Source organism: Schistocerca americana, chromosome 5 (assembly GCF_021461395.2).
Source record: "Schistocerca americana isolate TAMUIC-IGC-003095 chromosome 5, iqSchAmer2.1, whole genome shotgun sequence".
NCBI lineage: Eukaryota > Metazoa > Arthropoda > Insecta > Orthoptera > Acrididae > Schistocerca > Schistocerca americana.
The window spans coordinates 149,677,135-149,699,146 of NC_060123.1; the positions used below are offsets into that span (position 1 = coordinate 149,677,135).

At 40.3% G+C, this 22,012-nt stretch overlaps 1 protein-coding gene across 1 annotated transcript in view; it reads right to left on the reverse strand.

The window, feature by feature from the left end:
- The window catches only part of LOC124616150 (trichohyalin-like), a 470,869-nt gene that overhangs the window by 167,583 nt on the left and 281,274 nt on the right, over positions 1-22,012 (reverse strand). Inside the window, exons 4-5 of the mRNA XM_047144429.1 lie at positions 5,694-5,827; positions 622-900 (exon numbers count right to left, since the gene is read on the reverse strand). Coding sequence (XP_047000385.1) covers positions 622-900; positions 5,694-5,827 — 413 coding nt within the window. The remainder of the gene's footprint in view (positions 1-621; positions 901-5,693; positions 5,828-22,012) is intronic.

Sequence of the window (22,012 nt, forward strand, 5' to 3'; positions counted from 1 at the left end):
AGAAATATAGGACAGCATAATGAAGGTGGTAAAATGTTAGTTTTTGTCTCTCCAAAAAGTCACTAGAAGCTGTGAGGCCGTCACCAACAGTTTGGCGAGAGCAGAAAGTGAAACACAGATCAGGAAGTTTGTCACTGATGAACAAAGACGAGCACACAAACAAATTCGACATGTATGTTGGCAACATCAGACCAGCTAAAAAACGGTCTGTCGTTTACTTAACACGCACTTCCCGCACATATTGAAAAGCGTCGTCCTCTTAAATGGAGCCGACGCCGAACTTGACTTTCTTATTAATTAGTATTTATAAGAAAAAGAGGTGTCAAATTTGTTTCGGCCGATTCCGTTCCGCTGTTCATCGTGGAGGAGGGAGGAAATAAAAAGTAAAACACAACACCAGACCACCAGACAACACTACACGATGCTGTAGCCGTTCCCAAAATATATCAGCCGTCTGTGTTTAATTTTCCTGACATACATCTAAAAAGGAAAAGAAAATCATAAGATGCCATGGCCGTAATAATTTCAAAACAAAGACAAATTCCAATGCAAAAGAAAAGAAAAGATATGTAGTCAGAGATGCTGTACAGAGTAGTGGTGGGCGTCCCTGTGCTGACTTACTTGCCGCTTAATGCTAAACTCTGACTTGTCGTGCTCGGACATTGCGGGGGGGAGGGGGGAGAGTCGAGCCACCACCCCCGCCCCCGCCCCCGCCTCGCGCAGCCTATCCAGCTCTTTCTCGAGGAGGCACACCTCCTTCTCCAAGGTCGCAATTCGAGCGTCCTTCGTTTCCAGAATGGCAGTCAGGGTACTGTTAGAGGGACCGCTGGAATTTTGACTGTAAGCTTTCTCTAACTGGATCTGAAGGGCTCTAAGTGTCTCATTCGTGGCCTTTAATTCCTGAATTAGCAAGCAAAATATACATCATTCATTAAAAGAAGGCTGCACTCAGAATTTTGTCAACATTTTTAGCTTGCACCATCCTCAATAGAAAGTTCCTTGTGGAACAGCTAAACATTTCATCCCGGCACACATTTTGTTCTGCAGTTTCCACTGTTCGTTTGCAGTATGACATCCTTTACATTATGAACAGAAAATAAAGACTAATAAGTGAAAGAGACAGATGGACAGAGAGAGAGAGAGAGAGAGAGAGAAAAACAGAATAGCAAATCAGTTGTCCCTTTAATTAAATTACACATAACTTGATTCGTTTCAAGAAACTTGCATAATTTATGTTCCCGAGATATGACTTTAGCTTACCTACTCATTCCACATCTTAATACCTTTAGCCAATTTTCGTTTCGTTTTCTATGCTTGAAATCAAATTATATTTCTGTTGAAATTGCGTCAAAAATGTCTTCATACTTTCGCATCAAGTAAAGAGTTAACACACAATTCATAATTAGATGGACGTGTAACAATATGATCAAGAAATTTTCTTTTAAATTACTGCGAATAGTTATTTTCAAGCTAAAGAAGAATATAGCTTGCCAATTTCCATATTCACTGCGTCAAAATTTTCTTCATACTTTCGCATCAAGTAAAGAGTTAACACACAATTCATAATTGGATGGACGTGTAACAATATGAACAAGAAATTTTCTTTTAAATTACTGCAAATAGTTATTTTCAAACTAAAGAAGAATATAGCTTGCCAATTTCCATATTCACTAAATTTTGATTAAAATAACTTCGTAATTGATATTTTAGCAAATTATGTGGCAGAGAATATCCATTACCAATTCACAGCTATTTCTTGGGCTCCACATGTGCTTCGCTTATTTGTCGTACCTTTCACAGGCTTTTTTGCGTTATGCCTTAAGGCTCCGAACACACGAGCAAATCTCTGCACAATACAATGTCTCCACTACGCACATAGGGGCCTATGGCTTTGTGGAGTACAATGCAATGGGTGTGGAGAGCAGCTTATTGATCGAGTGTGCGTCGTATGCAGTGCCTCTGTAAAAATATTTGTCTGTAACTGAAACAGATGTTTGAAAATAGTTCTTCAGTGCATGCTGTATTTTTGCTACGCGATTATAAACCGCTGTTTTTTAGATTTGTGAGTTTTCTTCGCTGTGCAGTCGCTTTTAAATGACGTTAACAAACCGTTCGAATGCAAACTACATTCTTTGCAATAAACAAACCTAGACAATGAACTGCTAATTTTTTCGTTATTAGTCATAGTTATGATGATGCTTCGAAATTAAAAAACAAACAGCATATAATTTCAAGAGCTGCCAGTGTATAATGAAAACTTATTTCGTACGTCATGTGCAGTGCAGTTTATTGTTGCATACAAACATTACAAATCAGCTTGTTTTAAAGCTGCCTAGTCGGGAGTAAGGAGATTTTCTATTATGGGAGGTGAGCTGAGTCATGCTGTGCCCAAAGCTTCCTTACCATTCCTTGCAGATTTCATTGATGTATATAAAGGTCCTCTTATGTTTACAGTGACAGTTAACAGCACATTAACAGTTTTCTTTTCATTTTGTTTAGGAGTGCATTAGATACATATTCTCATATGTCTCTGAATGCATTTCGTCTTGTTATACGCAGTGTGACAGTTTTTTCGTGATGAACAGTCAATAACTGCTGTTGTAAATAATGTGTTGGCAATTTCATAATTCTGATTTGAGTGCCGTGCATCTGCTGTTGGGTTATCCTTCGTTGGTTTATAATCTTTACAGCTTGTAGGTCAACACTTACAATGTGGCCCTTGTTTAGCTGTAAACCAGTAATTACGCTACAATAAAGATATCAGCAACAAATCTGAATGCAAATTTTCTTTTCATTTATAGTCCACGTATCTGATGAATACTAAGTATATCATATGCCATACACAAGTTGACAACTCTGAACCCTGTCAATGCCAATTATCAATAACAAAGTTATTTTAATTCAGTACATGTGATATGCTTTTTAATTGTGGAAGTTATAAAGTAAAACCTTTGTGTCAGTGATTATGCAGAAAGGGAGTTCCACAAAATGACTAATTTTATGGTTTAGTCTTTCAAACTATATGCAAATTATGTTAATAATTGCTTCTGTATAGCTATTGGTTTTGTTTCAGTTGCATATTTCAAAGAAATCCTTGTAATATCTCAGCATCTTAAACACATCCATTAGAAGCTGTTGCTTTAATTACATGTTTTTTCATTGACTATTTTTAATGAAATTATATAGCTGATAATAACTTCAAAAATTATCTTTTTTGTGGAAGCAATAACAGACCTGTTATCACAAGACTCTAAGATGGTAATTTTGTAGCTTAGTAAAACATAACACTGTATTAATTATATTACAGCATTTTATAAAACAACTGACGATTAATACTATTCAACTGTGTAGTTTAATTTGGAATTATTGTAAAGACCTATGTAATAAGTTCAAATTTAATAAATGAGATTAAATGCAGAAGCAATTGATAAATGCACTAAAATTTTTAAGTTGGGGGGGGGGGGGGGGGTTGAGTTGATTGGAGGAGTAGACAGACAGCGAGGTCATCAGTCTCATCGGATTAGGGAAGGAAGTCAGCCGTGCCCTTTCAAAGGAACCATCCCAGAATTGCCTGGAGCGATTTAGGGAAATCACGGAAAACTTAAATCAGGATGGCCGGACGCAGGATTGAACCGTCGTCCTCCCTAATGCGAGTTCAGTGTGCCAACCACTGCGCCACCTTGAGCTCGGTAATTTTTAAGTAACTGAAGATGATTTTTCATTCTGTACTTTTTCTTTTAATAAATCAATCTGGAGTCCATACTACTTAACCTTAATACTTGATCGAAGTACTGAAAAGTAAATTTTCCCTTGATATCAATTTCAATAGTAAAATGAGATACTGTGTCTCTTTGAAGTGCATAACTCATCCTTTCTCAACAGGACTGTATTTTTACACTCTGTTCTTCAGTTCACTACTTGTTTCTCATATCCCCAGAAATTAAAAGTGCACTTGCAATTGTAATATGGTGCAGCTATTGTAGTTATTCGAAAGGACAAACAATCTTAAGGCTGTGACCATTGGTATGTTCCATGACAGACTTTTGTAAAAATTTCCACTGCCATCCATATCAGAAATTCCATTACGTGAAAGTATTTATATCTGTTAAGAAGTTCCATTTTGTACATTTAGTATCGTACAATGTATTTTTAGGTAATACTGAGCTGTAGGAACCATACAGCAGTAACTTTTAAACTGTTTGAAAAAGTCACAAACAAGCTAATTCAATTATTTATGATGTTAGGATCCTGCAAATTAGAACAAGTTGTAAAGATAATGGATTTCTAAAGTATTGCAAACATACTAAGATTTTAAGCTGTCAGTCATTGAGGAAATATTATTCAATACGCCCATGAAAGTTTCACTGCCTAAAAAAATATGAATTTAATATCACTCGATGTTACCTACAAAGAGTATTTCTACATCTGGTTTTTCTGTAATGTGTTAGATGATATTTCATTTAGTTATCTGAATTTTGTAATAAATTGTAAGAATCACAGTGTCAGATTCTATTTACTGTATGACTGTTTAGATAACAATACTTATGCTGTTTCAGTTTTTCTTATCATATGCAAAACATAATCAGCAACCAGTCAATAACTCTCTAGTTTCTGTATTTTCAGTTAGTACTTCCATATGAATCATTTTTAGATACAGTAAATTTTACTCTTAACTGAAAGAAGGAAAATCTATTTTTTGGAAATTATTGTAACATAACAATAAAAAATCCAGCTTTATGTACAAAATTAGTGCAGAGTAAACACTTCAAGCTTTTTTAGTCATTTACAGTAGAAGTTCTAGAGAGGATGGTGCACATAAACAACAAAATGTGATTTTCTTCTAACTACTGCTACTGCTAAAATTTGGCCAGCTTTTTAGTTGCAGTTTGAGAACACTTACTCTTGATCAGAAATATATAGTTTTCGAAAAATTTCATCTTTTTATTACACATACCAAACATTTAAGGAGCTGCCTCTTCCTTCTGCATGCGTGCTGGATTTATTTGTGATCACCAACAATTTATGCTTGAATTCAAGGTATCAAGAGCAGGAAACGACAGGCCGAAATGAAAAAAAAACAGATTTCAGTAGTACTTTTGTTTATCTAACCCTTTGCAACACGAACATTTTGCATGTTAATTGAGTAAAATAATAATTAATAGAGGTATAAACAGGGCCTCACTGAAAACTGTTGAACGAAAGGACAGAGCTGGCTTATGAATGATGAATCCTGCTGGCAGTAGAAATACCACACACATTAATTTTCATGCCCCACAAGACAAAGCAATAGGGAAGGAGCAATGGGAATGTACATTACTTTAGCGTATTTTCGCAGTTAATGGCAGCATAAAGCATAAATAATTCATTAAATGTGGATAATTCTTTATCTATGCAACACAGTGAACTAGTCTGGCATCGAGGGGTAATATGCCAGTCAACTAAAAGACACAATTCAAACACAGAAGCAGTGTTAAGAGAAGAAATTGCTATCAGTTGTGAAACGTTTTACATACAGTAAAAGATCGGGCCAACAGACTTGCAAAACATTCACAGGCAGCCAGTCACGTCCATTAGGGTTAGTAAACATTGCACTTCTGACACCCGTGCTGGCAGGTTACAACATCCTGACCAGGATCTGTGTCAGTTCAAAGAACTGTTACAACAAATTTTTCCAACATTATCGACGTACTCACTCTCTTAGTCTTACTGAGTTCCTGGTCTCGATTCCTCACAAGATTCTCATAGTGCCGAATTTTATCCTCACTCTCTATCAGCCTGGCCTGGAGGGATTCAAATGACTCCCTGTCTCCATCTAGCATTTTACCACCTACAAAACATTCAAAGCAACGTAAACAACACAAATCAGGTGTATGCAGTGGCGGGCAGCAGGGACAGAAAAATAAAAGAGATGACAGTGAGCAACAGCGCTGAAGTTGGGTGCAGGGCTCTTCTACACAAGCGTGGTTGCTATGGACAGTGAGGTCGCAGGGCACAGACATCCAACCAGTAGTACCCCATTGTTTGCTGGCAGTACCTTCCGGTTGAGCAGAGTGCCGAAGCGGATCCTGCTCTGTATTCGGCAGGCCCGAATACGATTGCCGATGCAGAAAGTTGTCCTGACTGCAGGCTTTCGCACCTTTCCCCAGTCCCGCCAGGGGAATGCCGAGGATATACCTACGGAAATGTGACGTCTGGTACCCTCCCAATGAAGCCTAACAATCTTGCTCTAACCCATGCAGTTTTGTTTCTTCTATACTGCACGAAACACAGCTGAAATGAATCTGCTTAACAGAACATGAAAAAACATTTCATGTTCGAAAGAAGCCTTAATACCAAAAATAAAAACAATTGCTACAGAATATATTAAACAAGGTTCAATGTTACAATTAACATTCATGTGACATACAAGCAATCAGAATACTTGTCTGAGATACATATATTATGAAGGGAAAATTATTTGTTTTATTAACACCTAGCAATGAAATCAGCAAATACTGACTTCACCCATTGCATATGAATAACTGGATATTGTAACTATAAATTCTTAAACTCATTTTTTTCAACCTCTATCTTTCAAGATTCCATAAAATATCCTGTCAAAGAAGGTGAAACTAATGAAAAACACTACGATAACTTGCCAATTTAACAACACAATGCTATAGCATAACGTCTGAGTAGAAATAATCTAGGATTATGCAAAGTTGTCTGATGTCCATAAAATTCAAAAATCAGCAAATAAATATAAAAGGCAACTTAAAAGAATCAGTAAATTCTATAAATTAACTTTACAAAAAATTATCTATGCAAGAAAATGATGTGTGAAGATGTTGAAAGTAAGCAGCATAAATAAAAATTTCGTGTTTTGCCTAATAATTTCATAGAATTCTTGAAACATGACGTAAAAGAAAGAAATATACAATAATAAAGTAATATTCTGTCTCTTAGAAAAGACATCAGTGGTCTAAATATACTAATGTGTATTTGGTGTAGTTATGTTTCTAATATCTTACTGTCATATGTATTTTTTAATTACTGTGTTTATATACATATCAATTATTGTTACTCTAAATAGAGTTACAATAATTCCTCTCTACAGGGGCTTAAGAAAATTCTGTCCTATAAGCTTATCATATTTTCTTATCTTCACATTTTCTTTAAGTGGATATGTTTTATGTGTTTCCACTAAAATTTATCACTGTAGTTACAGTGTGGAGTGTCATAGCTAACAAAACTAAAATAAAATTAAGTTTTAACTTCCTGATGTCTACTGTTACCAAAATCCAATCACCTTCCTGACAAGATGTAAAATTTGGGTATGAAATGCTACTGTTGGATGTCTCTGCCACTGAACACATTAGAATATGCAGTAAACAAAAAATTATTACCACATTAAATTTATATAACAGCTATAAAATAAAATGAAATGAAACTTAAAATACTATTATGATGTGCAAGTGCTCATTAACATCTGAAAATAAAAGAACTAAAACTCAGGGTGAAAACTAATAAACAATGTACTGTATATTACGCCACAAAATGTTATCCACCTGTTTCTGTGCCATTGCTTGCATTTGTTGAAACATTTGCCTCTCTTCCTCTTTCCCTAAAACAGAATTTCTTTTGTTGAAAACATACAAAATGACACAAGTGCCAACTCCATCACATCTATAACCAGACAATAAAGGAAGAGAGGGGTTGGACAATTTTAAACCTAACAATATTTTCGTCAGTATTAAATAGTACAATTTCATCACAGTTGCTGTTCTTCTACTACCAGTTTTTCTTGTTTAGAAAGGCTTTTAAAATAAATATAAGCTGGACCTGACAAGGAAAGATGAATAAGTTCTACCATGCAAACATGCTGCAAACTAATGAAACTCAGTAATATTATAGATAAATAAACATTGAGAATGTTGAAAAAGAATTTCAAATGCTTGGCAGTGTAAGAATGGAATTACAGCTAGAACTTCTTAGAAACAGAATTTTTATGGAATGTAGACAGGTAATTATATACAGTACTTAAAAGATTTCCTCAAGCCTTAAATTTTAATTGAAACTCAGTCAGTATTTGATAAATGTTCTTAACTTTGTGAAATATAATGATATGCATTTGGCACTAGATTTCAAATGGCATTATAGCAAATAAGGTAAATCTCTCTTCTGCAGGATGGACTAAATTTACATAAAATAACAATGAAAAACTTATATGTCAGTGAAAGGTACTTTCTTAATGTTCCTAAGTACTGCATACACAAATATTAGCTGAAGTATTGCCAGCTCTCTATTAGTACAAAAGAAACAAATGGAAACAATGAAATCATGTTCAATTACACAGAAAATTTGGCAGTGTCTGAAAATATCTTCAACTGAATGACAAAATTGAATTATTTAAGCTTTCAGTACCAACAGTCACAAAAATATAAGAACATTCTATAATAAATGTATCAGTTGCCTGCTAAGTTAGATATGATTATCATAGATGTACATGGACTTCATTAAATAAGAAAAATTGTATGATCAGAATAATTATGACATAAATGTCTGAAAATAGTTTGATTGATTACTTGTAAGTATACCATCAGGAAATACTGTTATTTAATACAAACTGATATTGTTGCACCACAAATAATTTACTAGGTATGGCTGAGTAAAACTGAGACATCTTCCACTGTCAATGCAAGAGGATGTAGAAATGGGTGTTTGGGACAGCCAGGCAATGTTACATTTTGGGCTACCATTGCAGGTACTTCCAGTAGTCGCCCAGCAATTACGACACAGCCCGGCACAGCAGAGGTACCAGATTCATGACATCACTGTTGCAGCAGAAAAGCAAAACTACTGTGTTGTAGGTGAACTGATTGCTCGTGTCTTAGGTATGGTCCTGTTACTGCGGCTTTGAGAGACATAGATGCTTTAGCAAAACAAGGGTGGTCCAAGACCATATAAATATTCCTTATTTATAGTCAGAGATATGGTAGTCTACCAGCCACCAGCTCTGAGGGGGGACATACGACAGTCTGTAAGTTTATGAGTAGACACGGATCAACCAGTCTGCAGCTGCAGACTTTGCTGCTGCTAACTGTGGCGCTGTTCCTCATCCTGAGTCGAACGATGTGTGTTTAGTGGCTTCCAACTAGTGGGCACCTGTGTGCCTACCACAGCCGCTGCTGGCCTCCTACCCTGGAGGTCCACTGTTCAAGCTCGGGGCTGTGCAGCCGTTCAGTCACCATTGTGTGTGCGTGTGTGGAAACTCCTTGCTTCCTGGCTCTACTCAGGTATCACTGCGGACACTGTTGCTGCCATCAGCCATCCCAACCATGGCATGATTCTGCCTGACTTTGTATAACCCATCGTGGGCTGCCAGGCAGTCTCTAGTGTGCGTTACGAGTTATTACCCGCTGATGCCATCAGCATTTTTACTTTCACCGTCACCTGCCAGCAACATGACACTGAAGGCTGTCAGGTCATCAGCTGATGGCTGCGCCTCCTTGCAGGCCATGTACAGTTTATGTCCAGGGGAAGCTGACTTCTCCATCATCATTACTACTATATTTGATTAAATGTAATGGAATGTTTTAACAACGACGTTTTTATGAAAAATTTTTTGGACGATCCACGCACTACTCCAATGATACCCGCCCAGGGTGGTGGACTACTGAAATCCTACCTCAACAAACCCAGTTCCAGCAGCCACCGACCCAAATAAGTGGTACCAGAAGTGACTGACGTCTGCATCTAGGTCCAGGACCACGTCTGCAGTCTCAATGAGTAGCGTGAGAAGGGTCTGTCACCTCTACATTTTGATGACACAGGAACCTCACTGGCCACCATCCCTGGAGGAGATAGTTAGACTACTACAGATGAGCATCATCAACACTTAGTATGGTGAGTGCAATGTTTGTTTTGTGCTTTTGTTTGACTGCAATGGCCATGGACAGCCAGTGGGTTTTCGCCAGGTGTTTAACTGTAATTAGATGTGCAGTCTGAGGAAAGTGAACTCAGTCTTCTGGGAATTGTAAAGAAGTATTAGTTTGTGCCGATTGGAATGGGCATTTTATTTGGTTCTGAACTGGGGATAATGCTCATTGTGTTAAGTATGTATGGTCATAGGAGAATCCAGTCAGGAAGAAGATAAATTTACGATAAGAAATGCTGTGTTAGTAGCTTATTTTAGTGTCCTCATAATTGTTCTATACTGTCCGCTTATAGTTTCTTGTTATTTGTGTAACTGATGGAAGGTCAACCATGTCGTTAGCACAGGGGACTACCCCGGACCAGCCCAAGTACCTCGATTGAAAGCATACAATGGGAATATAATTATCGAAGCAACTAAAGGCTGTGTAATCAGACCAGTCAGATATAGCAGAGAAAGTACAAGTTGAGAATGGAAGAAAACAAGATTGGAGTAGCACAGTTACTCGAAAGAAGTGGAGAAAATGCGACTGGAATCTGACGCTTGGTGGGCTGATAACGCCAACAATAAAGAATATTGGGATTTTAAGGGAGCATGAGAGATTACGAAAGAAGTAGGAAGCACTACATAAGGAGAAAGAAGTTAGCAGTATGAGTTAACTTCGTGCGCAAAGTACCAATATTGCAGAAGTTAAGGAGAGTCATGAAGAATTATTAACTCCAATATCTTGCGAAAATGTAAAGTGTTAATTAGGTGTAGTGCCAGACGAAGTAAGTGCGTGCTGTACTGAAGTAAATTAATTTGTGGATACCAACAAGGGTGACATTGACTTTGGTGCCGTAGTATCTACGCCACTGAGTGATAATGGATGCTGTTTAAAGGCCGCGGAGCCTGGGCCAGATGGAGAGGGACGAACACGTGCCATTGATTTTTGTGTCGAGCAGAGTGTTACTGCTGACGGTAATTTGTCGTAGATACTACGAAGTATGCACAGGAACCTATTGATGACGTTAAGTAGGTTGCGAATGTTGTCGATAATAAAGTAGCACAGACACATTTATTGCCGAAGGACGCTGATTCGTCGCCACCTGTGATGGTGCAGCCTCCTCAGAAGGGGGCGGCAGGGAGGAAGAGTAAGATTTCAGAATTTGCAAGGTTAGTGATAGGGACAACAAGGCCGAATCCTTTTAGGAATGCCTCCTGATGACTGGGTGTTGTGTGATGTTCTTAGGTTAGTTAGGTTTAAGTAGTTCTAAGTTCTAGGGGACTGATGACCATAGATGTTAAGTCCCATAGTGCTCAGAGTCATTTAGGAATGTGTACCTGGCTCAGGAGGTTTGTAAATTTGATGATACTCGCAATGTTATAGGTACTAATGGTGAGAAAACACGTCGTGTAACTGTTCTTCGATAGCGCACCGTCAAACTCCGGGAGGCATTGTTGCAGCCGAGGAAGCCGACTGCACGTGATACAGGGACACGAGGTTCGCCGAGCATGAGAGCAGAATCCTCTAAACTGCGTACAAAGTTGTTGAAATTCAATGCACGCGATAAAAAGAAGTTGGTATTGGTAAGAAAAGGTGTAAGGAAGCATTGTACTGGAAGAGGTAGGTCAGTTTGTAATTAGTATTAAAGCAAAGGGAAGAATTCGAACTACAGACCAGTGTATTGCGAGTGGCAGTGCTGAATGTAGTTTCAGTATTAGCACAGTTTTAAGTACGTGTTTTCTGAGGGAATGCAAGGATAACTTTTGTTTACAAGGCAATGTTCCAAATGATGTGTCAAAACAGTGACTAAAGAAACTACTTGACAGACGAGAAGAAAAAGTGAAACACGAGAAGCAAATGAAGGAATCGTTTTCTGTGAAACGATGTGTTAAAGGATTCGTCTGAGAAGGAGTAGGTTTGGTAATTTTATTTCATAATTCTATTAAATGACGATTCAATAGGGTGATGTTATGTGGAAATGGGAGAAGTAGATTGGGTTACCTGTGCCAAGACATGATTAGTTAAGTAAGAATTAGGTAAGAAGCAGCCTGATAAACAAGGAAAATATTACAAGAAAAAGAATTGAGCGAAAGTGTTGACTGATTGCTGAGGAATTAGAGAGGGAAAGATAATTTGCTACATTAATTGTACTAGTTTGTAAATGATGATGCAGAACAATGTGTAAGAAACAGCCAATAAATATTGCGGTTTACACTTCAACTAGTGTAAAAGAGCTAACTAGGAAAATGACAGTACTTTATACACTCTTTAAAAAATTGCACCACAAAGGAATTGTCCGAATGGGACGGAAATCGGTAGATGTGTTATATGTATACAAACAAACAAATGATTACAGTTTCAGAAATACTGAACAATTTATTCAAGAGTAAGAGCTTCACAAACTGAGCAAGTCAATAACGTGTTGGTCCATCTCTGGACCTTATGCAAAGAACTTATTCAGTTTGATATTGACTTTTGTGCAAGCGGGCATTATCTTGCTGAAATGTCAGCCCAGGATGGCTTGCCATGAAGAGCAACAAATCGGCTCATATAATATGGCCGACACAGCACTGTGCTGTAAAAGTGCCGCGCATGACAACCAAAGGGTCCCAGCTATGAAAAGAAATAGAATGCCACACCATCACCTCTGGTCGTCAGGACGTATGGAGGGTGACAGTCAGGGTTCGAACTGAACCCTAATGACCAGCGAAGACGTGATGGAGAAGCCTCCGACAGTGGTGCACTACCAACCTGGCTGTCACCCGCCATATGGCCCAATAACCAGGAGTGATGGTTTGGAGTGCCATTTCCTTTCATAACAGAGCGGCTTTGGTGACCATCCTCAGCGCCCTTACAGCACAGCAGTACTTCAACAATATTCTACGCCACATTTTGTTGCCCTCCAAGGTAGCTATTCTCGGCTTACATTTAAGCAAAATAATGCCCGCCCACTTGCGGCAAGAGTTTCTACTTCTTGTCCTCGTGCTTGCCACATCATACCTTGGCCAGGAAGGTCGACTGATTCCTCCCCACATGAGAACGCTTGGATCTAACGCGCAAATCAGACATAATTTGGCACGATGCCCTCAGGAAGACATTTGACATCTCTGTCAATCAACGCCAAGGTGAATAACTGTGGTAAACCCACAATTATCACTGTCTTTTGCCGTCCCCCTCGCTGCAGATCCGCACACTGCGCCGACACATCACACGGCACTCGATGCACTGAGCTAAGGCTCACTCATTAGCTGCAGATGCAAGGATCGACACCAGAGGCGCCACTGTCGGCCTCCAACGCGAGTCAGCAACACCGGCTGAGTGCGCCGACTGAAAACTGGCGTCACCAACATCAGTACATCTACACTTATCTATATTTATGCCGACGTGAGCCTCCTGGATTCAGTCAATGCCATGCTGAAAACTATTGCTGATAATGCAGCCCTCAAGATTTGGACATTGTTAAACTTCTGATCTTGTATCGCTTCTGAGCAGTTCCATGATTGTACATTGTGCTGTCTGGTGTTGTATTCTACCAATAAACGGAATATACAAACTAGTCTTCATTTGTGTTGTGTCCCATAACAATAACTGATTGCATAAGGGTCAGAGTTGGACCAATATATTATTGACTTGCTCAGTTGTGAAGCTTTTTCTCTTGAATAAATCAAGCTTTCTCTCTTGAATAAATCATCCGATTTTTCTGAAATTGGTCCTTCACAGTGCATCTTTTTTTGCCTAGGAGTGTATAATTGTCAGCTGCAGACTTTCCATAAGCTGGATCCAGAGGTCTGGATCTGTTGAAGGAGGGAGGCGTGTTGCACCGCAAATAATTTACTGGCCACAGGAGAGTATAATTGAGACGCCCACGGCTAATGAAAGAGGCCGTGGAAGTGCGTCAGATTGAGCTGTCCATATGAAGCTGACTTGGAAGAGCAGCTGAACAGAATGGACAGTGTCTTGAAAGGAGGATATAAGATGAACATCAACAAAAGCAAAACGAGGATAATGGAATGTAGCCGAATTAAGTCGGGTGATGCTGAGGGAATTAGATTAGGAAATGAGACACTTAAAGTAGTAAAGGAGTTTTGCTATTTGAGGAGCAAAATAACTGATGATGGTCGAAGTAGAGAGGATATCAAATGTAGACTGGCAATGGCAAGGAAAGCGTTTCTGAAGAAGAGAAATTTGTTAACATCGAGTATTGATTTAAGTGTCGGGAAGTCGTTTCTGTAAGTATTTGTGTGGAGTGTAGCCATGTATGGAAGTGAAACATGGACGATAAATAGTTTGGACAAGAAGAGAATAGAAGCTTTCGAAATGTGGTGCTATAGAAGAATGCTGAGGATTAGATGGGTAGATCACATAACTAATGAGGAGGTATTGAATAGAATTGGGGAGAAGAGGAGTTTGTGGCACAACTTGACTAGAAGAAGGGATCGGTTGGTAGGACATGTTCTGAGGCATCAAGGGATCACCAATTTAGTACTGGAGGGCAGCGTGAAGGATAAAAATCGTAGAGGGAGACCAAGAGATGAATACACTAAGCAGATTCAGAAGGATGTAGGCTGCAGTAGGTACTGGGAGATGAAGTAGCTTGCACAGGATAGAGTAGCATTGAGAGCTGTATCAAACCAGTCTGAGGACTGAGGATCACAACAACAACAACAACATATGAAGCCGCATCAGGGGCTACTCGCTGATATGGCAAGTACTGCCGGGAGGTGCTGGGCAGTTATCAGATATCCCATAATTGCAGAGAAACCAGAATAGTGACATTGTTAATGCAAAGGAAAAGCAGAAGTGCTGTTTCATAGCTGACCTTATTGCATCACGTGCGAGCCATGAGACTTTTAGTGCATATGTGATTGAAACCGATGCTTTAGAGAAACAAAGATGGGCCAAGACCATGTAAATACTGCTTGTTTATAGTCATAGGTATGGCAGTCTACCAGCTATCAGCTCTGGAGAGGGGGGGGGGGGAGACTGATCTACAACAATCTGCAAGTTTAAAGGTCAACAAGGATCAACCACTCTCCATCTCTGACCTCGTTCACTGCTAGCTGTCACCCTGCTGCTCGCGCTTAGCTCACTGCTGTGCACTTGGAGCCCTCCAACTGATAACCACCTGTGGGCCTACCTCAGCAGCTGCCAGAGCCTGGGGACATTCAGCCTCCATACCCCATGTGGGCAAACTCCTTGATGCCTGCCTCTGCTCGGGTGGGCAGGCACTGCTGCTGCCATTAGCCACCTCACCCATGTTGGGTTCACAGCGTGATTCTGCTCGCCTCTGCACGCCCCGTCCTGTGCTGCCCTGCAGTATCTAGTCTGTACTGCGAGCCGCCGTCCGCTGCCACAGTCAGCGTTGTTGAATAATTGCTGCTCTCATCACCTGTCAGCTTCACAATGCTGCTGCAGCTGTCATATCGCCTGCTGATGGCTCTACCTCCTCGTTCGCCGTGTAACGTCCGGGGGGAACTGACTTCTCTGAGTATTGTCACAAATGTTGTAGTTAATAAACAGTAAATGATTTTTTTTAAAGATGCTGTTTTTGTGACGATTTATCGGCCGACTGTCACGCATCCAGTCACGATTCCAGAGTACCCCGCCACAACTGAGGTCACCACCCCTGACCTGCGCAATATCATCATTATCAACAAAATGTGAGAGATTTCCCTTGCAGAAGGGCTTACTGATCGACAATTTTCATACAACTTTGGCATGATATCTTTATGTCCCTCTTTATGTACGTCATATTTCACAGTTAAAGCTTTGAACTTTATTCTCAAGGATTACATTGTAGCTTTTTCATCCAACAATTATAGGGAAAACACGTGTGTGTCTTTCTGAGAAAATAGAGCTAAAGCATTTTGCGAAAAATTACTAAACTCAACACAGAATACTATTTGCTTAGAACAGTGACTGATTTCTGATTTACTACTGACAAATTGTGGAATTTACTTTTATACTAACATGAGGCTAACCTAAACACATTTTACGTTAATCCACTTTGTGTTAAGATGAAATCGAAACAGTGAGTCAACAAGAGGGCCAAAGGAGAGTGTCATAAGATGGAAAGGCTTGACGACTTGGGCTAGTATTATGTTGTGAGGTGGGCTAGGAAACTGGAGAACACACATACTTTTATATTTAATAATAACTGTATGAAATTTTATGGAATCATACCTGCTTGAGCCATTAGCTGGAACTAACAAAATGTAAGAATTGATACCACAGAGGCTGATGAGGTCTGTTACACTTCTAACCTCACAAGCTCCGTTCACAGATCATTACAGATATAAAATCGACTCATCATAAAGAGAAGAGAGGTGTGAAAAGTTAGCAATTAGGAAAACAGTGTTAATAGAACTCACAGCTGCGTATGATGTCATTAACCCTTATCTCCTACTCAGAAATATCTGCAATATCATGGAAGATCTTAATTTCACTCATGCTATCAGTAACATTCTTGGCAACAGAAGATTATTTGTAGACATCCACAGTCAAAAGAGCAGGTGGAGAAGCAATTTCGAATTCATTGACAAAAGCTGTCAAAAGCCCTACACTTCGTAAAAAACTACTAGAAGAACAACTAGCTTAAGCCAAACCATTCAAGGATACACATGTGTGCATTCCATTAGAATAACAACGATGTCACAAAGTGCCTGAACATCACCTGATAAGACATCCTGTCCAGTTGCCAAACAACTATGGGTCAACATGGATCGGTTTAATAAATAAAAAATGCGTCAAACAAACAGCAAGTGGGTGCATGAAACAATGCGGTTCGGAAGACTGAACTTGTGGAGTGCAACCAAAGTAATAATTTTTCCATTAGCCCTATTACTCCTAGGGAGAACATGCTTGCCAAATATATTAGCAGCTCTAACTCTCTAGAATTCTGAGTGCAGCACAAGTGGAATACGTTACATCCTCACAGGCTGTCTTCGACACAAACCTGTGGAGAATCTTACTGTCTTGCAGAAATATCAGCTTCAAATGCACGGGCACTGGCACTCAGTACATGCATTTATTTTGTTTATGCACGGTTTAATACAACGTGCAAAGCTCTTTCAAGAGCTTGAAAGCAGAGCTCAATTAGCACAGCCTAACGGCGTTTCTCGCAACAACAGACTCTAGCTGTGTGGCACCATCTGTCGCTTAAGGTGGCATGAGTGACTCCAGAAATTGAAAAGAGGGCATAGCATGAGGACAGCCGGGCCTTCAACCCCCTAATCAGTCAAATGTGATAGTAAGAACGTGTAGAAAACAATTCTGATAAATAGCTCGAGACTATCATTAGTAGAGCACATTAGCACACTAAAATGCTGTAAATATGTCTACTTACGAGGCGAAGAGGAAAGAAAATGATTATAGAGATGACTGAAACACGCCCAACACTTCCTTAGGGTTAGTGCACACATATGAACTGCATGTAATACAAGTCAGCTGCCGGCCGAAGTGGCCGTGCGGTTAAAGGCGCTGCAGTCTGGAACCGCAAGACCGCTACGGTCGCAGGTTGCAATCCTGCCTCGGGCATGGATGTTTGTGATGTCCTTAGGTTAGTTCTAAGTTCTAGGGGACTAATGACCTCAGCAGTTGAGTCCCATAGTGCTCAGAGCCATTTGAATCATTTGAACAAGTCAGCTTGTGGACATGAATCAGCCTGTGGGTCCGAGTTAGCTTGTGGACACGTGTCGCTCTTTTGTATAGGTACAGCTGGATGAAGGAAGCCACGAAGGAAGCTCTGAACGATAAGTAGCAGTCTGGAGGCTGGAAAGACACGACAGCTGCAACTCGTATTCCTCTTTGGATACTAGGTGACACTGCCAAGACTCAGGTCAGCGAGGAGTTTCCTGAAATCACCGTAGGTGTTAGTATGGCCTTCTACATAAACAAGATTATAGGAGTGTTATTCCACGAGCCAGTGTTTTATAGGATGGTTGCTCCCAGGCTGGACGGAAGAGAAGAAATCACTTGCTCATCTGCCCGAGGTCTCACTTGATGTAGACCCGTCTTGCACAAAAGGGGCTATATAATGGGGTAGATTTTGTGTGACAGCAGTGTTGAGCAACTTACAGACCCTGACATAGTGCAGTTTGTGGCCAGTGACCTGCACTGCTGAAGAAGATCTGGACACAGCTCCAGCTAGTGCATTTTCTGTTTCCCAGTATTAACCATTTAATTTTAATGAACATACTTATATTCCTTTTGGTATTTGTTTGTCGATAATTTTATCTTTATATATTAATTGTGTTGTATTGTTCTTGTTCTTTCTTGTACTGTTCTTGGTTTGTGTATGTACTTCTGACGCGAGGACTACGAAACAATCGTACTGAGCCGCGCGGGATAGCCGTTCGGCGTAGGGTGAGTTGCCACAGTCCGCGCGGCTCACGGTGGTTCGAATCCTCCCTCGGGCATGGGTGTGGGTGTCGTCCTTAGCGTAAGTTAGTTTAATTTAAATTAAGTAGTGTGTAAGCCTAGGGATCGATGGCCTCAGCAGTTTGGTCCCATAGGAACCTACCACAAATTTCCAGTCGTACTGACAGATGAGAATATTACTGTATTGCTGATGTACTGTATAAATGCATAAAAGACGTAAGAATATGAAGCACTTATGTAATGCAATGGGACTCATATTACATAGGGAGTGAAAGTTCGTTTTAATCTGAGATGGCAACTAGCTGCACATTCAGAACGAATATAAGTGTGTATTTACAAGCACAGGTTACAGAGCGTGCCATATCTCAGTAGTTACGAAACTCTTTGATTCAGATATTGAGTTTGGTGTATGAAAGTATTTCTGCAACACTCGTTGGCTTTTATGCTGCTGGCAACATTTATCCAAGGAAATAACATGAAAATTCGGAACGAATACCAGTTCACTGATACGTAGGTACTCTATTCATGCTCTAATTGTTGGACGAAATTTTCGTCTATTCCACAATGGATTGAGAAAATTTGAATTTCATGTTACCTAGAAGATAAACTTCTGTTCTAAAAACACTATCAGGAAGTATCGGAAGAGAATTTCCACTCGTGAGGTGACTGATAACATTCCACAAAAACAATATATTGTTGGTAGAGTGATTACAGATGGCAGCGTCCTTTGGCGATTTATAAACAATACCAGAAAGCTTTAAACCGTGAGGAAGCGGTTATACGGTTTATTTAAGAACGGCAACGTAAAGGAGAAAAAAATCTTTTCCACGATGATGAGCAACTGTTTTTTCGATTGTGAAATTTAGAGAAAACGAGGAAGACACCAGAGCGGACACTCACAAGTATGCTGCCTTTCCCTGAGCCGAAAAGAAAACTGCGAAAAATCTACATCAATGTGATCGAATAATCATTTTGACCTGTGTGTCTCATAGCCGGGGTATAGCGCCGTTTCATTTGTTGACGGACCCTGTACAGAAGTTTGTCTTCAAATTTCTGTAGCATAATTCAGACGCACCCTTACAATGAAATAGCGAACCAAAAGCATCCCACATGCATGAGAAACATGGGTATGTAAGCGGTCAGATTAACGAAGGAACAGAAAGCAAGTGAAGAGACAATAGTATTTGTAATCCAGTTAGCGTTTTTTTCTGTTTTAGTGAAATTGTGAGATATGCATGCCCGTAATTTACATACAGGTCTTCAACAAAAATATGGAAACACTGTGAGAAAAATATGCTTGAATATAAATCCAGATGCTATCCAAGCCTGCAGGTGGCGCTGTTTTATTTGATCACGAACGGAACCTGTGCAATGACCTCAGTAAATTGCAAGTCTTAAGTCGTGGTCAGAACAGAGTTCTGTGTTGATGGGAGCGCATTGTATTGCAGCTAAGTAAATACAGGGGTGGGCAAATTGTTGGTGCTCGTTTGGGGAGTGCTTCCTTAACCAAGGTAACTGAAGTGTTTGATTTTTCAAGAGGCACTGTATTGAAGATTTATATCGCATATAGGGAAGGCGGAAAAACATCATCTGCTAAACCACAACGCGGACGAAGCTGTGTGTTGAGTGATCGTGACTGACGGTTACTGGGCCGGCCGAAGTGGCCGCGCGGTTCTGGCGCTGCAGTCTGGAACCGCGAGACCGCTACGGTCGCAGGTTCGAATCCTGCCTCGGGCATGGATGTGTGTGATGTCCTTAGGTTAGTTAGGTTTAACTAGTTCTAAGTTCTAGGGGACTAATGACCTCAGCAGTTGAGTCCCATAGTGCTCAGAGCCATTTTTTTGACGGTTACTGGAGATGATTGTGACGAAAAATAAGAGGACGACAGCTGCAAAAGTCAATGCATAACTGAATCTCACACCCACGAATCCCGTCAGTACCAAAATAACACGAACGGAGCTCCATAAATTTGGATCTGTAGGGTGTAACAAAAGTACAGAGTGAGTCAAAAAGGAATTTTATTGACACGGGTTGTTCACTTTGACATGATAAATCACCAGGTCGACCGCGTTTTGATGTTTATATACAACAAGGTCAGGGAGAACTTTGCCCACAGTCCTCAAAAATCAATGCGATATGCGCCTCACGGGACCGGCATTCCACAAAAGACTGTTTGGCAAGACGATGCACCACACAACTTCCTCACAGAAGTTCGGTGTTTCCTCGATAATTCTTCCCATGTCCGTGAATTGGCCGTGAAGGACCAATCGCTGTATGTTCCTCCCTTACCAAACCATTTAGCCGACCTGAAAAATCGACACTACGCTGCCACTGCACAAGTTACGCTCGATTTGCTGCAATGAGTGGAAGAAGAATTGATTACTGGTAGGATGTTTGCCGCAATTACGAATGGTAGTCACATCGAACCAAAATGGCACTTGATACTTTTATATGAAACTCGAGGTCGTTTGCTACAAAATGACACATCTACCAATTCTGTAAGTTACCTCAATAAATTTCTGTTATCATTCGAAAGTTGTAAAGTCCTTTATTTGACTCATCTTGCATACCAACAAACTTGGAGGGGCTGTAGAGGATGTCTTGAGGAACAATGGATGGGAGGAACCCCTTTCCCGGAAATGTCACGCAGCGACACTAAAGGGCGTCCAAGTTGCAAAAAAATGGTTCAAATGGCTCTGAGCACTACGGGACTTAACATCTATGGTCATCAGTCCCCTAGAACTTAGAACTACTTAAACCTAACTAACGTAAGGACATCACACAACACCCAGTCATCACGAGGCAGAGGCCAAGTTGCAGCGTAAGTCGCCTGCCATCAGGCCATCCTTCGGCTGCAATGCTGATGTACCGCGGGCCGAACTCCTCGCAGTGGACGTGCAGTATTCGGAACGTTAAGCGGCGCCTGACGCGCGAACACTTGACGCAACAACACTGTAGTGCCAGGGTGTCAGCGTCACAGCTCACCCGCTTGCTGCCCAAGCGCTGTCTTAGCGGCAGGAGGTTTCCCCTGCAACGTGGACGCTCTGTAGCGTCGCCAGATCACATTTCCAGAGGTGGTTTCCTACCCTCCATTTTTCCTCAAGACACCCCCTAAAATCCATGTTTGTCGGTGTATTTTCGTTACAGCCTGTGCATTTAAGCTTCCGAGTGCAGCAGATATTCAGAGATACTTCAAACTGAAGGATAGTTGTGAACCGATAGAACGACCGATGAGTGCAGTGAGCCTCACGATAAAGACTGTGTACGCATCAAAACTTAGTTCTGACGAGGACAAAGACGGGACAAGTGCTGCATACATGAAATTGTATCTATCCTGGTTTAATATACAAATTCTGCAAGGAATTTTAATCTGAAAAAATTACTTCCGAAGATGGTTTACTGCCTTAATTAGCAATGATGAATGGGCGAAATACGAAATATTTTTTCACAACTACAATGGAAAAATGTAGGATGAGTATAGAGTCAAGGTAGAGACTTCAGAAAACTTGCGTTATGCAGCTGTGTAATAACCGTTTCCTTCCAGAGTTCACAAATCTATTGTTATATCTGATACTTCCCTATCAGTTTTGTTTCAAACTCAAGTTCGTCGCTAATACCCCTGGGTCTAACTTTGTAATACGATCAGTGGTATATTTACATATTCTCTATTACCCTCCACACATTACCCTCTAAATTTCATCTCTTGGGTCAGTCACCGATGGGCTGTGAGATGT